General features: G+C 42.2%; 1 protein-coding gene across 1 annotated transcript; it reads right to left on the reverse strand.

The window, feature by feature from the left end:
• Nucleotides 1-1284: 1284 nt before the first annotated feature.
• Nucleotides 1285-14734, reverse strand: synpo2lb (synaptopodin 2-like b). Its single transcript, XM_080873982.1, has 5 exons — nucleotides 14455-14734; nucleotides 10789-10940; nucleotides 10401-10694; nucleotides 9679-10067; nucleotides 1285-5142 (listed from the first exon to the last, which is right to left on the reverse strand). Exons 1-5 carry the CDS (start codon nucleotides 14554-14556, stop codon nucleotides 2495-2497), a joined length of 3585 nt encoding a protein of 1194 aa, XP_080730108.1. The 5' UTR covers nucleotides 14557-14734; the 3' UTR covers nucleotides 1285-2494.
• Between the last annotated feature and the right edge of the window lie 1588 nt (nucleotides 14735-16322).

Genomic DNA, 16322 nt, shown 5'->3' on the forward strand with positions numbered 1-16322 from the left:
ATTAGAGCCGTAAGATTTCTCCTAACAAAACTCAAATTTAAATGTTTAAGCATGTGTTTAAACATTGTCCTAGCATGGTGTTATTAGCTTTTCAGTAATAAAAAAAATTACAAAAAACTGAAGAAAAAGTTGTTAACTAAACTTCATGGCTATCCACTGAATTGCTGTCAACATGTTTGACTTAAAAACCGAAAATCTCACAGCGATGCTAGAGGGAAAATCTGCAAAATTCATCCAGTAACCTTTGAATACAGTCTGACTGCATCACAGAGGTGACATATCCCAAGAGACACATCTCTGTGGTGATCCTAAAACTGAATAGGTCAAGTGACCTCAACACAAAAGTATGTGTGTAACTAGCCTTCTAATCCATCAGGAATTCAAACTCACACTTTGAGCATCTACTAACCTTGTTTTTTTATGACTAATTTAGCTCTATCAATACTTTAACCAGGAGGATAACAAAAAAGAAAACATTAAAGGAAGTGTTTATTTTTAAATAACCTAAAAATGAGTGACCCAAACTTAAAAAATTCAACAATGTCCCTTAAACCTGGACCCTTGACCCTAAATGGTTGACTCTGCTGACCCAGAAAGATGGTGCAAGGGAACGGCCTCTTTAGCAGAGCAACAAGAACAGGCTGGATGTATGAGGTAGCACTTCCCCTCTCTCAATCACATTGTAGAAAAAGCCATCAGAATTAAGAGTCGAGCACTGGGCCAAATAGCTGGAGATTAACGGCTCCAAAAATAGGTGAAATGGGCTCTGTATGTGTGTGCCACTGAGCAAGAAAGGAATTAACAGGGAAGAGGATGGCAACCAAAAGAGAGAGAATTATAGAACTCATTTGGTAAAAGGACATTTAAGTCCTTATATAGGTGCGGTTGCAGCTTTTATGCGGTTTAAATCCAAATTTAAAAATTGCATGAAATTATCCACTTACCTGGTAAGTAGAAAAAAATGTGTGTTTCCCTTCCACGCAGCATCTAAACTTACCTTCAGACCTGAAGAGGACTAAAGTTTACAGCTAAAGTTAGCACTGTCTGTCAACTGATCCCAGTCAAGGGTTAAAGGTTAGATCCCTTTCTGGTGCCATGGCTGGGTTTCACAGCTCCAAGGCCATCATGTGACTGTCAGTAAAGCACTTTGAAATGTATGCTATCAAAACTACAAGGACACTATCAAATACAGCAATCAATCATTGGAGCAGAAATAGCAGGTGGGGAAAAGGAATGTGTGTTTTTGAATTGATTTGTCTTCATCTTAGTCAGTTGATTAATTAAATATTCTGCATACTTTCAGGATATTGAAGAATAAGGGAGTCAAGACGAATTACTGTTAAGATTTAATAGCAATGAACTGTAAAATCTAGGAAGAGACATAAACTGTTGTGGTGAAACATGTTTGCATGACAAATCTTACTGTGCCCCCCTGTGGTGGAAGTTTAAACTACTACGGAAACCACTTTCTCAAAGCCAATACTGCTGTTTTAATACCTGGCGTCAACGCTGCGTGAAACCTTAGAGAACAGCTGTGCTGCCGGAAGGATCAATAAATGCTCACAGAAGAGGAAAAAATTGGAAAAAGTGATGGGTGGAGGAGATAAGGGGCACCAGTGTGGGAGTGGGTGGTGACGCGAGGGACACAGGGAGAAACCGAATGACAGCTGAGGTGAGTCACGTCTATTTTTATTCAGCCGCATGTCTCTGTGGGAAAGAATCAAAGCTAAACAGACGTGTTATCGCTCTCTTGTTTCATATCAACTGATGAGAAATCAAATCTACTGTAAAAAGCATTTCCCTGGAAAACTACAGCAAACAAAGCACACACACACACATGCACACTGCTGCAGAGTGAAACTACAAAAACACAATCACTGAACACAAATTCTTAGAATATATTTATCAGAGCGAGAGTAACAGGAGCTACTTCCTGTCTGTAAAGCAGGATATCTAATAGGATAGCAACAGGTTTGTTTACAGAGTGTCAAAGCTGCACTTTTTACACACGTCAGACATCTTTTCATCGTGTCACTTCATTCTACGCTTCCTGTGTTTCCTTTTCATCCTTTCCCATCTGACATTTCTGTCACACCAGTTTTATCGTTACACATCCTCTATTCTTCAGTTTTTTATGTTTTAATTTACAGAACTTATTGCAGTTTACTCCAACTTCTTTCTTTCAGCCTTTCTAGCCCGTAGTTGATTTGCAATTCTTAAATCTTCCACACGTTCCAACTCTACTTTTATCGTTCAGAACATAGTTTCTTTTAATTAGTATATAACCAAATACTTGAGATGAATAAATGAAAGTGATTAAATGGTCAAATTTTCTACAAGCATGGCCAATCCAAGCAGATGTTGTGATTTTTATCACCAGCCCTTAACTGCAGCTTTAAAAAACAATATTACAACACTAAAAATGCATGTTTAAAAAAATATTGCTCTGTGTTCCTATAGAGCCCTTATTCATTTTGTCCAGTGCGGCTTCTTTTCAGTGCGTGGTGGAACTGGGACGCCAGACGCAAGGCTGCAGACCCAGGTTGGACGTGCTGAACCTAGGCCTGGGGACCCTGCTGGGTTGAGTGCTGCTGGAGGCCAGCTGAGGGGGGTGAGCAGGTTGTAGTGGACTTAGATTTGGAGTACTCTTAATCTGCCTGTTAGCCTGTGCAGCACTGGAGGACTGGGAAAATGTAGGAGAAGCATGAGCAGAGGAGAAGGTAGGTAGCCTAGGGAGTGGGGTGGTAGGTGCAGGAGGCGGTGGGGGAGACAGCAGGGAGGTGGCCCACTGAGGCTGGCTCGGAGGTGAATAGCACTGGAAGGGTTTGGCACCTTCACTGGGTGGAGGAGACATGATATCAGAGCGTCGGAGGGGTTCCCCAAGTGTCGTAGCTGATCGAGGTGCAATAACTTTGAGGGTGGGCCCTGTGGCTGTCGGTGGAGGTGTGGAGAAGCGTTTGACCTCACAGACTCGTGCTGTTTTCTGAGGACCACCTGTTAGTCCTCTATCCTGCTGATGGGTGGAGGTGTCTTGGAGAGCCCCACTTCCATAGCTGAACAAAGAAGAGTTGAGCTGGTAGGGCTGGTGGCTCATGATGTCCACAGGCTTGAGGCCTGCTTTCTGCCCCTTAGGTCCAGCTGCCCTAGACTTCGTGATCTCAGGTTTCTTCTGTGCCTTAGGAGGACAGGAGGGAGATAGGAGAGGGTTGTAGTTGATGGGAGGTGGAGCACGGATATTGGATGAGTACTTCCATGTGGCAGGGAGGGAAGGTGTGGGTGAGGGGTCCCTTGTCTGAGCAGGAGAGTAAGGGGCAGCAGCAACAGATGGAGATCGCTCTACAATGTACCGATCCATCCTGTTCTGTCTCCGAGCAAACAGCTGGCCTCCTTTCCCTGCCAGCTGTGGCACTTGAGGGGTCTGTGGTTTGGGGGCTACAGGGGGTGCTCTGGATCCACGCTGTGCCTGCATAAAGTTGCAGGCCTCTGCCCCCAGCCTCAGCCAGTCCTCTTCAGGGCCTGATTCATGCCCAGCCTCCCCACTAGGTGTAACTCCAGATTCACCAGTTGGGGTTCTCTCAAAGCGGTCATCCATGTTTTGGACCATCGACAGCAAGTCCGGGTTTGGAGAGACATCTCTGTTCTGGACTGAGTGGAACATTGGCTTCTTGTTGCTACGACGACGGGCATCTTGCAGGATACCAGTGCGAGACGCTGGGACTGAGATGCGTTGCTCACGTGTCACCGGGGAATCATTGACAGGAGCCTGGGCAGGTGATGTAGCATCTGTCAAGTTATTGTAGGTATGGAAAGATGGAGAAGGAGGAGGCTGGGGTGCAGTAGGAGTAGAAGGTGGTGGGGTGTATTGGCCATGGAAAGAGGTCTGATTAAAATTTTGGGGGTGAGGTGGGGAGATGGGAGGAGCTGAAAAGCAGTTGGAGGGGGGTTGATTAGCAGAAGCAGGGGGAGAGAGATATGACGGTGGAGCCAGAGGGGAAAAGGTTTGAGCTGGTGAGGCACATGGCAGAGAACCTGCAGAGGGAGAAAATGGGATGGAAGGGGAAGCATGCACTGTAGGCTGTGGAGAAAATGTGTGTGCAGGAGGCTGCGTGAAAGATGCAGAAGACAGGGAGGAGGGAGGTGAGAGGGCTGGCGGGGGAGCGGTAACAGAGGGTGAAGTGTTGCTGGTGCTATTTCTTGGCGGGATATACAAAGATGTGCTAGACACTGCTCTCCTTGCATCTGATGGAGGGTGAAAAGTTGGGATATTCATTGTGGAGACAGCGGCCACAGGTTTGGATACCATCGTTATGGGCGTGGGCTTGGGCTGGGGAGGCCGAAACATCACAGAGGTCACAGACGCACGAGAAGGGGTGGAGCCAGAGTTGAAAGGCCTCGCCGTGCGGTTCAGAACTGCAGGGTTAGGAGTGAAGCTGGAGTTATTGTGTGAGTCTATGATTGGGTTGGGACTATGATTAGGAGAAGGATCAGGGTTGCCATTTTGACTTTGGAGGGGTGTCTGTGAGGGCATGCTCAGCACAACACTAGCCCGACTGACAACTGCTGACCCCCCATTGGTCAGAACCACAGCTGGTGGAGACATGTGTGAAGGGGGGTGGTTGCTGTTTGGTTTCTTTGTGAGGCTGCTTGATTCTTGATAGGCTGAGCTCTCCAGTCGTGATCCTTCCAAACCTGGCCTTAGATTTGCAGAAGTCACACGTCCTGGGGTCTGATATGCAGAGATGTCCAGTTCTGCACCCTGATTGGTTGTTGGAGAAGTCGGTGTGGTTGATGGGCAGGCAGAGCTCCTTCTGTCCAGCAGGTCCAGATAACCAGTGTCCCACGTAGGGTCAAATGATCCCGAGAATCCCTCTTCCTCAAATTCTGAGCCACTTAGAATGGAACTTCCTCCTTCTTCCTCAGTCTCTCCTCCTGTCTCCCCTTCTGTGTCCCCTCCTCTATCTCCCTCAGCTTTGCCAAAGCAGGTGAGTGTGTACTTTTTGGCTCTCTGTCGGCGTTTCTTGAACATAAGCACCCCTTTCGAGTTGGGGTTGGGAGCATCAGTGAGCAGAGATGCAATGGAGCGGCATTTAGTACGAGCTTCCTTCACCTGTTTTTCCACCAAACTCTCCCCGCGCTGTAACTCTGCAAGACAAGAAGAGTACAGAAATAAATCAACTGAAAGAGAGCGGAAACAGAGGGGAGAAGCAGCAATGAGATTTTTGACGAATACAAAAAAAGACACAGGCAACAAGTACAGGAAACGTAACAATGTGATAGCGTGAGTAGTGGCTGATTAATACAGCATTATCACAGTGAGGAGCTGCGATGAACAGTGACAGACAGGAGTGCGTGTTGTGGATTTGGAACAAAGAATTCCTGCTGCTCTCCAGAGCTGAGTCACATAGTCCAGGAAGGTTAAATCACAGTGTCTCTCCTGCACAAATCCTTGACTGTGCCTGTGTGCGTCATGGATTTTTGTGAGGGACATTTACCTGGTCACGTTTTCATGGCAAAAGCTTGGCCCTGTAATTACAGCATTTTAGGTAGAAGGCTAGTTTTAAGGTTGAAGTTAAAGTAATAGTAAATGATAGTTTTAGGTTAATGCAATCCAAAGCAAAATAGTTGAGGTGATGGAAGTGATGGAAACTGTGTGGAGAAACTGCATGTGCACATTTGTGTATCCCTGCTTAGTGCTATGCTATTTGTTCGTCTTAGTGTCTGGCTCACCTCACGTAAATATGCTACTGACATAACTGTAGACTGATGACTGATGACTGACCCTGGCACACACAACGTTGTGTATTATGTTAAAAGTAATAATGAAAATGCACTACTCCAGCACTTTAAAATATAGTCAGCAACCTATTGTTTAATTTTCTAACATTTAACAATAACTATAACATACTTACCATTTCTTAGCAATACTGCAACAGAAACAACAGAACAAAAGCCTAAAAATTTTAGGTTTTAAAGAAGAGACGAAACAAAGAACAATCTAAAAGTAAGTAGTGGTTACACATGCAAAGGCTCTTCACTCTTCCTCCTATTTGTTACCCTTAAATGCAATAACTGAAGCGCATCATAAGCCAAAAGCCCACACCCCAAATACTAATAATATGTCATTACAACATGAAAAGAGGAAACACTGTTGTCCTATCCTCATGTTATGTGTCTGCTCTCCTGTTACGCCATATGTCATTTCAGATACTGTGAATTACACTTTAAATCTTGAAAAAAAGAGATGAAATGACACCACAAGGTGCTACTGCACAGTCTGTATCACATTTTATGGCATTCCATCCTAACAAAAGACAATCTGCTGGCACTGCGAGAAGAAAAGTCAGAGGGTCACCAAAGCTATTAGGGTTCAGCATCAGGGGACCATGAAGGAAAGAAATAATAATAATAAATAACCATTAGGTAGCTGTTTGTTTCAGTCTGGTCCACAGTGCTGGTATCCTTTGCCATTCATAAAGCCATGCCAACAGTATGCAGCATTAAAAATAACTATTAATAATTTGTAACTTTTGTACCGTTTATTATTTGCATCAAGTCCCACAATAAGGAATATACACTGTTCAGATAAAGCACAACTGCATGAGCTGGTTTAAATTGTCTTTACAGCGCAGAATGGCACAGAGTTAACATTTTCAGTCGTTTCAGCATAATCAGTCAAGTCTGCTTACATGACTCAGAAATTTGGTAATTCTTCTTGATCTGAAAATAAAAAAACAAACATTTCACTCCAAAGTGATATGTCTTCCAATGCTTCTATAGTAGCTTATGTCTACTTCAAAGGGTGTCATTGATCTTACCTGCGTACACAGTCCGTGGGACTGTCTGTCCACCTACATCTGAACCTGCAGAAGATGTGAGGTCCCTCATCTCATGAGTGTGAATGCACGCTTGTCCTTGACCACCCTCAGACCCTCCCACACACACCCTAACAGTGTCCAAGTCTGCTGTGAGTGGGGAGCCGTTTAGTCTGTGTCTACCAGCCCTTCTCTCAGGGCACAGCCCATGTAAAGACCTTTGTCTCTCTCTAGCACCAAACCAACACATGATGTCAGCCCTCTATTCCTGTCGGTGTGACAGGCATCAAACACCTGTCTGGTCTCTGTCACAGACGCGCACACACAAACACACACACAAGGACGGGAAGACCCCATCACCAGAGGATATTTAGACACCAGTGTCAATGTGTGTGTGTACGTGTATATGAGTTCATAAAGCCAAATATAGGTTACAAAGAAAAGCGTAGTCATAACTCTTTGCTGATGTGCTGACACCTCACACCTGACTAACACTGCACACACAGACGCATAACTCTTTAGAGCTAATAATCCCATACCTAAAACCAATGGCTGTGTGTGTGTGTGTGTGTGTGTGTGTGTGTGTGTGTGTGTGTGTGTGTGTGTGTGTGTGTGTGTGTGTGTGTGTGTGTGTGTGTGTAACATGAGAAAGGGCAGATCTCTGGACGCCACAGTCATGATTTGTCCTATAGCAAAGGCCTCACCATACACCAAAGTCATTCAGGTCTAGGTCCTCTTGAACTGGATGACAGATCTTTCATTTCTGCAATGTTTGCTCATATTAAATCTGAACTCAGTCACTACATAGCTATTAGGTTTAATCAGCTATCATCCTTATTGCCTTGTTGAAATGATCGGTTAGCTAGACCGACTAAAGAACGCTGTAAGGAACAGTTAAGCACGTTCTCATCTTAACATCCCAGCAGAGCAATAGTTGCATTCTCCTATGAATCAATCTAGAGTCCCCAATAAATGTAATCTATACCGATGTGTATTTGGGATGTACTATATATCTGCAGCTGAGTACTGCAGTTTCAGTGCCACTGCCCTCCTAATGCTTCATATGCTGCTTCAGAAAGTTGCTGGAAGGAGACACAAGTCATGAGAACATGGAATTGATTAACTTAAAGTGAGACGTCAAATCCAGCGTATTGTGGAAATATTGGTAAGCAAAGGATAAACATTCAAAATGACTAACAAGCTGCTCAGTAGATTGAGGACACTCTCAAGTAACTTGGAGAGTTTGGATTTTCTAACACAGAGCGCGCTGTGTGACGGCTCTATACAAAAAGAAACTACAAGCAGGATCAAGGATGAAGCAAAGAGCTTCCATGATCAGACTGTTGCTACGAGAGTACCACAAGACCTGAGGTGAGTGCTGCATAGAAATACAGAGCAAAACTCAGGTTAAAGATTGCCTGGCAGAAGCTCACTATCCCAAAAACTGTGCCAGTTAGCTGACAGTAACATCACATTGGCACAGGGGGAAATTTTTATCTTCATCGGATATCCATGACATCATCATGTTGCCTAGGAACTACCAAGCAATGGGATAAAATGTGCCTGTAGCTTTTGTGCACCCACAGCATCCTCGCCTTAATTCCACAACTCATTTATGCTCACAGAAGCTGATGCCTAGCAATAGGATAAAATGACACTTTTTTCTTTTTTCTTTTCTTGTAATTTAACTAATGATTCACAAAGTGTGGACTCCAATTAAACCCCAGAAAGCCATTTAAATTTTTTAAAGTACATAAAATACCTAAATTTTCATTGTAATTTAGCTTGAATTTGCCTTTCATATTTTCATTAAAAGGCAATTGGATCTAAAAACAAGATGTCATTTTTATTTTTTATTTTTTTACCCACTTTGTTTGGTTTTTTTTTAGCTTGGTGGTCATAGAAAACTAAAATGGAGTAGTGTCATTCAGGTAGAAAGCAGTGCTATTAATGGAGCATGAATGAGTCAAAACTCTAAAAAGAAAATATTTCATTGTGGGCTGTGAGAAGATCAGGGTGGAAAGGTTTGGGTGGAACACAGAATTTCAGAATTTAAAATATGTTTTTAAAAGTGCAATTCACGACTGAACCACCAATTATTATCTGATGAACAGAATCACAGAGAATTTACTGGATTTACTGATACAAGTAAAAACACATCTGTGTGACTTTCATATACACACATAATCACACATCTAGTCTGTCAATCAGAGGTTTGAATAGTTATAAATACACCCATCGGGGCAAATGCTCAGCATACAGTGGGGATATGCTGCTGTTTCAGGGGACAGAAGAGGGGACGAGGGGAGGTGGAATACCTCATGAGTATCTGGTTTATCTCACCCCATCACCACCAGCCTGTCAATATACACTTCAGTTCCAAGAAATGTCCACCAGAGGGTGATTTAAGACTACAAGCTAACTGCAGTTGGAGCCTTTTTAGACACACCAGAAAGAATCTTAGGAGTTGTATTTAAAATGCAAAAACACAGTGGTAGCGACTGAAATAGCTGCTTTACCAGGACACCGGTGACACTGGTGGATTGTCGTGAAACTTAAAAGAAGTTTAGCAACAGCTACACGATATTACAACGGAGACCAAAAGCTGCTGGTTAGAATTTTAATGAGAAGAAGTGCCATTCACATACACAGCATGCCTTCAGGTATTAGCACTCTGATGTCAATTATGGATAATTTTCAGCATCAATGTGATTCTTTGTTTACGTCATAACAACAAATGCCCAAAATCCCACTTTTTGTACACATAATCAAACCTTAAGTTAACTTCTTTTTTTCAATTCTTTAACTGGAACTGATTAAAAAAGTACTTGAAATGATATAGATTTAAATAAAAATATATACTCACTGGCTTGCCGTGCTTTGTCCATGTAGGTGGTGGAGAGTTCATCATTTACAGGCATCTGCTGTGGTCCCACCATAGGCACCAGATGTTTCCCAGACACTAACATTAGAGCCTCTTTCGCCCTTTCTGGAGACACTAGGGGTGGGCAGGCAAGCCCATTGCAGCCCCCTGCCTCCTGGAAGCCACTGTCTCCTTCTTCTTCTGCTTCCACCAACCCCTGATCGGGAGTCGGGGTGATCGTGTGAGGAGTCAGCGAGTGGGGTGTGTGTGTAGGAGTGGTCCACTCTGTCTGGCGAGGCTGATAGATGAGCTCTCTGCGAGGAACACCAGCAGCACACTGGCCATCCCACATCGCCTGCGAGGTAACGCCTGTATCTGTAGCACTCTCATAGCTTGTAAAAAAAAACCAGGATGGAACAAAGCTAATCAAATTTATTATCGAGATTAGAAAGTGAAAGACTTTCATAGTGGGTTAGCTAACTGTATACATCTTAGACTTTAATCCATATAATCCAATAATATATAATGTGTCGCCCTAAAAATGTTATTAAAATACGACAGGATGCCAAGTTTTCAAGGGTTTTTAGCAATTTGCTGCTGGAGCTCCACTTCTAAACACTAATAAAAAGTTTAAAATATTACTTTTTAGTCAAACTTCTTTTAAATATGTTAAATTTCTGGGAAGAATGATTAAAGGGGTGGAACGTCTGCTCTCCATCTCTTACCCACTCATCTCTGAGGTCTCCTCCTCTTCTTGCCTGTCGTAGCGTGAAGGTGAGCGTGCGTGAGGAGGTGTGCGACGATGTCGGCGGTGTGTGCGCGAGTTTGTGTCTGCGTCACTGTCTGTTTCTCCATAATAAGCCTCACTGTCTGGAGGGGAGGTAATACCCTGGGGTATCTCGACAGAGGAGAGGATGGAGAAGCTGTTGGAGTCTGCAGGAGGTGACAGGACCCTCATGGAGGAGTGGGGGGATGCAGAGCAACCAGAGTAAGATGAGCACTGCAAGCCAGAAGGGGCCCTAAAACCACAGGGATGTCAAGGTGTGAAAATACAGTTGGTACGATATGACAGCAAGACTGTTGTTTACTGTATGTGAGTGTCCCTGCTCTGACCTTTTGACTCTGAGCATTAGTGTGTTGCTCTGTTTATCTATGAGGCTCATGGCCTCAGCATGACTGAGCTCTGCACAGGCTTGATCACCAATGGCCACCAGCTCATCATGTTCCTTCAGTCCAGCTCGGCATGCTTTGCTACGCTTGCGTACCTGTAGAGAAGAAAAAAGGTGAGTGAATCATTTATATTTGTGCCCATGTAAAGGCAGAGCGGGCACGTTGTTTGATCATTTCAGGCTCTGCTTTGCATCATCTTTTACACTTTATTAGTTATTTGACCTTTTAGGTGTAAAACTGCTCTAAAATGATCTATATCATCAACCTGTTGTTACCTATTACATTATATTTGACACAGAGCAGTTCACTGAACTCTGATTCCTTCCACTGGCTAAGCCTTGAATATGCTGCCACTAGCATGGATATTAACAATACTCAACCGAGTATCCCAGAGTAAGATGTAAGTAAGACATCCCACAATGTTGCCCACAAAAAACAGTTTTCTAATAAAGTTTGTCTAAAATAATATTTTTATGCTTTCTTTTCCATTACTTGAGGGAGATCTATAGTGGGCAGTATATCGTCTTAATGTTATTGTTGCACACATTCCTGCCTTTATATTGTCTTCTCTCATGCTTTTAAAATAGAGTTTAATCTGAAGCTGTGTTTCATAGAATTTAGAGCTATAATCCAGATTTCTTTCATAAAAACTTAGAGCTTGAAGTTTGGTTAGAAGTGTAATCTACCTCCTCCATCTCAACATTTTCTGCACTGGAGGACACTGAATTTGGCTGAAAAGAGGCACGTTATTTTTTTTCCTTTTGGGTTTTACATGGCTGTCGTCTAAGTTTAAGTGTAACTATTTCGTTTTTTTGAGGGGACTACTATGCATAATGTATTTTATACAAGAACTTTAAAGTGAAACGATCTTGTACGTCTTCTTCTGTTTAATTGTGTTTTTTAAATAGGATTTTTTATCAGTACATACTGAACAGCATTTACACGGATAGTGATATCTCTGATAGGCTAATATCAGCCATTAATACCAAACTATATGTCAGTCTGGTTCTAACAAAACATGGTGACGTGTATGAGGTCCCTGCACAGTCGTGCCTTAGTATGATACTATATTGTTTTTTCCTAATAAAAATCTTTGATTGCTCCTGCACAGGCACAGAAACGCTGTCAAGTATTTGTTAGCTTATTTTTTTATGTCTGACTATATAAAAGTGACCAAAAACATTCTGCAACATGCAGCTCTCCTTTAGCGGCAGTCATTATCGTCCCTGCATCGGAATTAACTTGTGAAGTCATGCAGCTGTTGCTGAAGGTCACTAAGAGATGAGGTCATAGGATCCTTCAGGAAATATGTCTGCTGGGGGGTAGACGCTACTGCGGGAGTGATAGATTGTATAGATGGAAAGGCGACTATTCTTGCCTGATAGATTATAATTACCTCTAAGAGAAAAGGATAAAGCTATCCAATCTGTAGCCTCACATAAACACACTGATACACATACTTTATCACTGCTGAAGGTAAAAATGTTAATTGTGTTCAAGTGCCTCCTTTGCCTTTATCAGTATCTCCTGACCCAATAATCCAACTCTGTCGTCATACAAGCAAAGCAAGGACAAGCTATTTATCTCCAGCCAATGTACACACACATGTACACACACAGCTCAAGTGAGCATCATGAAAGAGGGGGTTTGAACAGCTGCTTCACCAGTCTGGACCATGGGGCATGCCTGTCATTCACCATATGTCACCCACATACCCGAAATAAAACCTTGCAGAAAAATCTCCCACATTCTTACACAAATGGGGGAAAGACAGATGCTACTATTATGGATAAAACACACACACAAATACAGACATGCAAAAGTAGAATTAATTAAAAAGGAAAGAAAATGTGTGTGTTTGTGTGTGTGCCTGTATTTTTTTATGTGACCAAGAGGTCGTCCTTTTTCCATGCTCAGCTTCCAGCTCCTCTTAGATGAGCTATTCTGATCCTCTGGTCCTCTCCATTCCCAACCTGGCTTATCTGAGGTATGCCCAACCACACATAAACACACACCAACAGACTAAAGCACACACTCATCACTGATCAACCTCCCATCAAACTCCCTTTTCCACTTGAAAGTCTTCAATGAAAAGAAGCACGTTTCTGAATCAGACATTTTGGCTGCTCGTGGGTGAATGATGGACTTTCAGTGTGAGCGAGTCCACATTCCTGCTTTCCAGAATAGCTTTTCCCATTAGAGAGCACATTCTGGACTGTCATCAAAAATAAACAGAGATGCAAAAAGCCTTTAGAGAAACCCAGCCAGAAAAAAAATCTCTTAGGCTTAAAGATGGATTAATGTGTCACACAAATATGTGACAGTGAGAAATATGAAGCAAGTTCATTACCTGTTGTAGGTGTGTTCACAATAGCCGGATGTGTACTCATATACATGGATGACATACGAACCTGTTTCAAAGAAATCCAGGGATGGAACTCGAGTCAAACCCCAAACATGTGTTCACGCTGCTCACTGACCCACTAATTCACTCAAAACAGGTGAGGCACAAAGTGAACTGGGCCACAGCCAAACGAGTGTCAGGAACAGTGGCCAGAATTCCCTTCCCCTCTGTCAAGTATTGTAATGCAATTATTACATTTTTTAACTAGTTTTGTTTCTTTGTGTTGTTTTAACTCAAGCAAAGCAGTTTGTAAAATGACTAGAAGCAAAAGGAAAATGCATTCATATATTTCAATAAAGGTTTTTTTTTTTTTACAATCATTCATACAGACAGGTAATCCTCCTTCCCCAAAAGCCAGTTTGGAGCCAGGAAAAATCCTGAACTGTCAAAACTGTGTGAACTTGAAGGGACATTACTTTTGCTCAGAAGTTTATATACGATTACACTCTGATTTAAATCATTTTTAAATGAATTTGCCCATCAAGGAAGTCACTCTTGCCTTTCTAGTCAAGAACAAGTAAATGTAAAATAGCAAGTATATTAGTTTAGTTTAGGATAGGTGAATTTACTCACTTCAGTTTATCTCTTTATTTATTTAAATATTTTGTTAGATGCCACTTACTGTACTTTAAATAACATTACTGCAGTTTTTTTTATTATTATGTCACAGTAATGCTATTTGTTAGAGGCAAAGTTTCATATTTTCAAAAAAATACAAACATTGACTCACAATCACAATCAATTCATGTAAGTTATATTGGAAAAACTTCACTAAATTGATGAAGGCTGAAATGTAAGATGATAGTTTTGTAAGTACATGGAATAGTTTTAGTTTGTTTTGTTTAGATTCTGTGTTAATTCCAGTTAACTGAAATGTATTTTTGCTCCTAGTTTTAGTTCAGTTTTATTTAATTAGAATAACATAAGGACAGCACAGTGAAACAGTTTCAAGCCAGGTGTAATTTAGCTATTCAAAATCCTAAAAACACCTACAAGAACCAGAAAGTAAAATCTCTAGTGACTCTAGTGCAGCTGATTCATTTATTCGTATTTCAGGTCAGATTACAAACCACAAGACTCGCTGAGGGCTGAGCCTACAGTTAACAGCTGCAATCTCCATCAAATCGTCTACTCACATTACTACCTTGGCAGCAAACTTGACTGCAACATACTGCATGCATACACATATATCAGATCTACTGTACCTTGGCCACCTGTAGAGGTTTTTGCTGCTCAGCTCCTCCCTGGAGTCTGAAACCCCACGGGGCTCCTCCTGAGAGAGACACCACAATCTCCTCAGCTACCATTCCTGCTCTCAGCTCACAGCCTGCTGTGTGCCTGTGTGGTGGTGTATATGCTGCTCTCCCCTTCTTCAGTTCCTCACACTCTGTGAGTATCAATAGGTATCTCACTGCTTTCCGTCACTCCACCCATGAGGAGACAGAGGGTGGCTGGCTTTCATCTGCTCACGCTGGAATGCTGTGTCAGAGGGTGGGAGCTCAGCAGGGTGAGAAGGGGCAAAAGTGTGTAGCGTGCTTGTGTGTATGTGTGTGTGCATTCGTCCTCACTTGGATTCAACACTTGCCATGTCACTCTCCAGCACCCTGTCCTGCAAGGGGCACTTACTGATATATCCTCCAGAAATAACCATCAGCACCACTCCCTCTTCAACCCCCCCAGCTCAGCAAGCCTGACCAGCACCCGCGGTACATGGATCAGTCTTCTTAATGGATGACTATCCAAGCTGACAGTTTCAGAGTGGGTGCTAAAGGGACTTCTGGCTCTGAGGAAGTAGAGGTTTGGTGCTGTAGCTGACTTTGTGAAAACTGTTACAGTTATTTCAATAAATGAGGAGCTTGGCTGATGTATTAAAGCTTCATCACATCAGACGTCGCTAAAGGAAGGCAAACGATTAAAGAATTTGTACTTGACTACCTGATCCAAATTGCAAACCCATTTGAGATGATTCAAAAGAGAAATTGTCCTGCATTTTGCAAGCTCAAAATGCGGACAGATTTGGCAGTTCTACAGTGTATTGGCTTCTTCTGGCTTACATTTAGAGGCGCTGGAAGTCGGCCGCATGTGCTCACACATATTCAGATGGCTACCTCATATCACATTGTGATTATTTGATGAATAGCCAACACTCCTAACCGAGCAAGATAAAACCAGCATCCCTGAAAAGGGTAGCATGGGCTATCAGGAGAACTTTTTGGTGTATGTTCTGTATGTTCTGTATGGTCTGTTGTTAGCCAGAATGCTCAAAATGCTACAGAGGACAGGCATTTAAAAACTGATGGATTGGGGGTTTGTCGTCTTACATTTTTTGAGGTTTTTACTGAGATGTTTATCTATTTATTTATTTTATTTTATTTACTGGCTGTACCACAGCGATGATGATTTACACCAAATGGCATTCCTGATGTATCCAAGCTTCAGACTGGAAGGAGTAGAGTGGCTCTTGGCAAGAGGGAAATGGAAGGTTTACAAGATGGTGAAACCTGCTACATTATATGGTTTGGACTTGTTAGCACTGAAAAAAGACAGAAGGCAGAGCTCCTAAGGATACAACAACACCACTACTATGTACATTTATAGCTACTTTTACTTTCTAAGTAGGTAAAATACTTATTCCACCAAAGGGGAAAAAGAATACTCAATATAAATAGATTCTGAAACTCTTTTTCAGTGCAACATTTGCATTGCAACTGTTTTGCAGCACCTATGTTAACACATAATATAGGTGCTAGAGTTCCATAATACAGTGTCTATATCAGGGAACGAGTTTTCGACACTAGTTTAAAGATTTTCCATATGCCAGATGCCACAAACCAAACCTGTTACCCCATGGGGTAAAACTTTAATTTATTTTTATTTTATTTATTTATTGGTATTATTGCAATGAAAATTCAGTTATTCTTAATGATGAGATATTGTCATGTATGTTGCGGGTCCTGAGGACAAATTTCATTTTTATGTGGAAACATGTAAATGAAAATGAAAAGGGACTAAATTTAAACCTAAATATACATTTCTATTTTTAAATGTTTTGCCACTACATACACATTTTTAT

Source organism: Rhamphochromis sp. 'chilingali' (assembly GCF_963969265.1).
Source record: "Rhamphochromis sp. 'chilingali' genome assembly, chromosome: 22".
Taxonomy (NCBI): domain Eukaryota; kingdom Metazoa; phylum Chordata; class Actinopteri; order Cichliformes; family Cichlidae; genus Rhamphochromis; species Rhamphochromis sp. 'chilingali'.

Bases quoted from the DNA above. Each gene is read 5' to 3' on its own strand.
- synpo2lb (XM_080873982.1), bottom strand. From the start codon at position 14,556: ATGGTAGCTGAGGAGATTGTGGTGTCTCTCTCAGGAGGAGCCCCGTGG. The intron at 10,695-10,788 runs GTCAGAGCAGGG...CTGTGGTTTTAG, and splicing joins CTAATGCTCAGAGTCAAAAG to GGCCCCTTCTGGCTTGCAGT. The intron at 5,143-9,678 runs GTGAGTATATAT...CTTGTCTTGCAG, and splicing joins GGACAAAGCACGGCAAGCCA to AGTTACAGCGCGGGGAGAGT.